The following is a 4,574-nucleotide window of genomic DNA, read 5'->3' as shown; positions in this document are numbered from 1 at the left end:
GTGAGGAGAGTACCATAAAAAAATATTTTCTACACTCTAACCAAACACTAGAAAATATTTTCGAGAAAATTTTTTTCACTTACAAACCAAACAAGGGAAAATAAGTGATAATATAAAACCACTCATTTGCCATGGAAAATATTTTTCATCGTAACAAACACACCCTATATACATTTTGAATATTATACGAATCTCTTATATATTTGGGTGAAGCCATGATCAGAGTAGAGTTGCAATTATTGGTTGCCAACTAGGAAAAAACAAAAAGGCGATCAAGCATATGCAATTAATACAAATGTGGTTTGTTCAACATTTCTAGGTTCATCAACATTTCTGCGTGCAGCATTTCTGTATGTTGGAATTATACAGATCCAATGGCGGACCTATAGTGTAAGTACTGGCTGCTCATGCACCCATTTCTGCTTTAACCAAACACTATATATTTACTACTAATAACATACAACAGCCAATCTCAAATCGCACTTTGAGATTTAAGGCAGTTGAGCACCCATAACTTAAAAATCTTGGGTACAGAATGAACACAATTGTAGTTCTGCTTCTCCTAGTTGAGCTACACTTTAGTCATACAGCACGTTCTATACATGTCGATATGCATACATGTAAAAGATAAACCACAATGATCGGATTGATTCTGCTCAATTTCTATATGTTGTTTTAAGGAAAAGACGGAATCACTCTCTGATCTGTTTTTTTCTACCTTTATCGCTCGCGGTCCTAGTTCATGACGACAGAGAACAAGACAGTGTGCGAGTACTTTTGTTCACTTCTTTTAGCGATTAAGTGCAAAAAAAATCTGCCAAGACCTCGTGGACAAAATCATTAAGAACCTCAAACTCCAAGTCTAATGCCAACTCTTCTTTCTCCTCTTCAAACTTGTAATTCCATCTCCCTAATCTTTGCATATCCCTTATATAGGCCTCCCTTTTGTCCTCTATCTCCCACTCAAATTCATCATTGTACTCTCCATTGATCAAAGATTTAGCTTCTCTCATTAACATTTCACTTTCATCAACATTGTTTTGAATTAGTTCATGCCAAAAGAAATCCAACAAAAGCTGATCATCCATATTTGCTTCACAATCTTCCGTCCACAGGTTTTCAGTTTCTTTGAAATAGCATAATAATTTCTTTGCGTTTTCTTCAATCTCATGCATTTCTTGTTCTTGTTCTTCTTCATCCTCCTCGTTATAGCTAGTGTTTCCTTCTTCAAGACTCTCAAACGCTTGAATTCTTCCCTTGAGCATGCATTTTCTTCCTGCAATATAGTGACACATGTTAATCATCATCAACATCATAATACATACTTCCTAGTAGAAAAAAGATAAAGTGAAGGTATTGAGGTAATTGGAATAGTCGTGCATGCAAGTTGACCGAACACTGCTGTAAGAGTTCTAACTTTCATATACTGACTTGTAAAAGAATTTTTACACTTTCAAGTTATCTAAAATATAATTGTGGATAACCACCCATAAAAAATGGATTTATAATAATGTATACGTTAGATAGGTACCCCGTACCTACTACAATAAGTTAAAGTACGCTGTAAAAGATATTTTGGCTTGTTGTCGTCGTGTATATAAGCAGAGGCGGACCTATATTGTGAAGACAGGGGTCACTGGCACCCAAAAAGTTCAACAAAAAATCAATATATATATGCATATATTTTTTAAAAAATAGTGATAATTTAATAAAGGCACCCTATATACAAAGGAAATCTTGGTTGTGCACCCACGACCTTCAAATCCTGGGTCCGCCTCTATATATAATCTAAATCGTTGAGCTACTTGGAGATCGAAACTTACTGTCAGTATCAACGAGGGTTCTATTGAAAGAAACGCATTCGTCCTGATCTTCACGAAAAGGAGATTCAAGAACTGAGACTGGACTGTGCTGCTCGTTCTCATAGTCTTCCTGTTACACAAGTCCATTATATATTAGCTCAAGAATTAAAGTCGATGGAATACTTCTTCACTGTTATCCAAATTAAAAATGAGAACAACTAAATTGTACAAGTTATTAAGACATAATTAAATAATTAGAGAAGTATATACTCTCTTAAGCAATTGCTTAAACTTTTAACTGATATAGTCGCTCACTTCAACATATAGTTTAGATCCTAGATTCACATCTCATCACCACCCTTACGAGTTACGAGCAATCCATCCCGTCCTCTCTTTGAGAAAAATAGGACAATTTATTCTGTCAAAAGAATTAAATATATATATATATCTTCGAACTAGATATTATCATTTTACTCGAGATGTTATTTACCAGATAGCTTTCATGAGGTGAGGACTATAAGATGAAATTAACCATACAACCTAATTTTAATAAGTTAGTAAAAGATAGAGTCAATAATTAATGAAGCCACGTCAAACTCTATACGATCGAGGCGGAACAAAAACTGACAAAGCAGTATATATATTAGATTTATTTCAACACGGATGCAAAAGTTCATGCAATATGATGGTACGATATTACTAATAATAAATCTATTAAATCAATTTAGTATATTTAGGAAAGAAGAAAAACTCCAAAAGAAAATTACCTCGGGGTCCAATTTGATTCCACTAGTCTCTCTAACGCAACAACCACCGACACCTTCTTCAAGTAAATTGCTTTTACCATAGCATTCGTCAATTTCACCACACCAAGAAGATAAATTCTCAGCAGTAAAATCACACCTAAAGGGTGAATAAGCATAATCTAACGGTGTAGATTTCTCCTCCACTAGGTCCTTAGATGATTTCCACCGTAAGATATCTTTGACTTTGACTTTGACCGTAACTGAGACCTCATGGTTCATAATATAATTTTCAGCCTCTTTGTGATTTCTTCTTGATAGTTTTCTCGAAATGCTTCTAGGTAAAATGGATGGGGATTTAACATAGGCAAATGGCAAGAACTTAACAATGTTAATGACCTTGTGAATGGCGGATATAGTAGCTGAAGCAGCTCTAGATGATCGATTTCTATGTAGTTGAGATGAATTTTTGTTAAAAAATCTTTGACTTGTGGATTTATAAGCTTTTTGAGAGTGTGATTCAAAACTAATATCGTCTTGGAGGAAATCTTTAAGCAACTTTGGTCGACACTCGAATGAAAACTTTGCATGTGGACTAGGACATGAAGAAGCCATGGCAACAACTCTTTTTTGAACTTGAGATTCGATGCGAACAATTAATCGAAGGAGCAGAGTTTAGAGCCTTTAGTTCGTATAAACACATGAAAATGCAAAAATGAGGGCGATTGGGAATTGGGCTCTTACTTTCTTTAGGTTGCAATTGTGGGGTTGAGTTGAAGGAGAGAGTGAAGCTATATGCAAATATATAAAAGGAATGGTTCTAATGGTGAAAAAAATCAATGCAATGAATCTAGAGAAAAAAGACAAACCACAAGTAGAAGCATGGATGCTTCTAATAACTAGGATCTTTGTTTAGTAGTATTATATTAAAAAGGTGTTCAGTAGGTCGTCATAATTCGATAACAATTCAACAACTCAAGAATTTGAGGGTGTGGCATAATGGTCAATAAATTAAGAATTATAAAAATTTAGGATTTATATATCAACAGAGACAAAAAAGAGCCTTGGTGAATTTTTGCTATCATCCTGAGTGTTAGTGGACCTAATTACCACTTACGGCTTACCTATGCTAGTGAAAGATAACTAATATCAAGAACATACAGTAAGAGATGTGCAAACTGGCTTGAATACCTAATTATTAGAAGATAAAAAAAAAGTATTATAAAAACCTAAGTTTAACGTGGTATAGTAATTGGGTGTTTGAAGGATGTCGGAAATGAGCCAAAAAAGCGAAGATTTGACTGACTTCGTATTTACAGTCTATATATCTGCAGATTTTTTCTTGTCTGATTATGGTTTCCCATCACATGTAAAGAGTCAAAGAAATTACTACCGGGCTTCATTATCAATCGTGAAAGATTATATATAATATAATCTTTTTAGTGGGGTTTAACCAGTGCGCACAGAGCGCTCACCCGAAGGGCAGAGACTATCCTGGTTTTAAAAAACATTACATATAATTTGAAAAGCATTAATTTGGGAAATTTAGCAATCCAACCTTTATTAAATTTTAATGGCTAACTAAAAATTTAATTAAGCTTTAAGACAATGAATTTTAAAATAAATTTTGCTTGAAAAGTATGTCGGCTTGTTAACTAACTATGTGACATACCTTGATCTCAACTAGTAGAATCTTAAGCAAGATGATAGTGCTTCATTAAACACTGATGGCAAGCTAATCTAATGTCTTTAATTACAGATTTGACTTTGCTAATTCTGACGGTGTGATCCTTTTGTCAATTAAAATAGGGGCTTATATAATAAATTAAATAAAATAAACATGGAGATGCAAAAACTATTTGGCTTTTGGACCATAGTAATTTGAGGAAATGTGGAGAAGCGTGGAAGACGATATGTGAGAGTTATGGACCAAAACATATTTGTATTTGGTGCAACTAACTAATGTGACGATACTCCTTTTCAACTTATTTCGAACAACTGGACAGGTAAAATAGTTTGTATTCTATAT

The 4,574-nt window shown here is 34.0% G+C and overlaps 1 protein-coding gene across 1 annotated transcript; it reads right to left on the bottom strand.

The window, feature by feature from the left end:
• Positions 1 to 305: 305 nt before the first annotated feature.
• Positions 306 to 3,314, bottom strand: LOC109218152. The gene is made up of 3 exons (XM_019382490.1): positions 2,570 to 3,314; positions 1,824 to 1,932; positions 306 to 1,276 (listed from the first exon to the last, which is right to left on the bottom strand). The coding sequence occupies exons 1-3, from the start codon at positions 3,158 to 3,160 to the stop codon at positions 798 to 800; spliced, it is 1,179 nt and encodes a 392-aa protein (XP_019238035.1). The 5' UTR covers positions 3,161 to 3,314; the 3' UTR covers positions 306 to 797.
• Positions 3,315 to 4,574: the final 1,260 nt, after the last annotated feature.

Source organism: Nicotiana attenuata, unplaced genomic scaffold (assembly GCF_001879085.1).
Source record: "Nicotiana attenuata strain UT unplaced genomic scaffold, NIATTr2, whole genome shotgun sequence".
Taxonomy (NCBI): domain Eukaryota; kingdom Viridiplantae; phylum Streptophyta; class Magnoliopsida; order Solanales; family Solanaceae; genus Nicotiana; species Nicotiana attenuata.
Note: the sequence above shows the minus strand (reverse complement) of the source record. Positions and strands in the feature narration are given on the sequence as shown.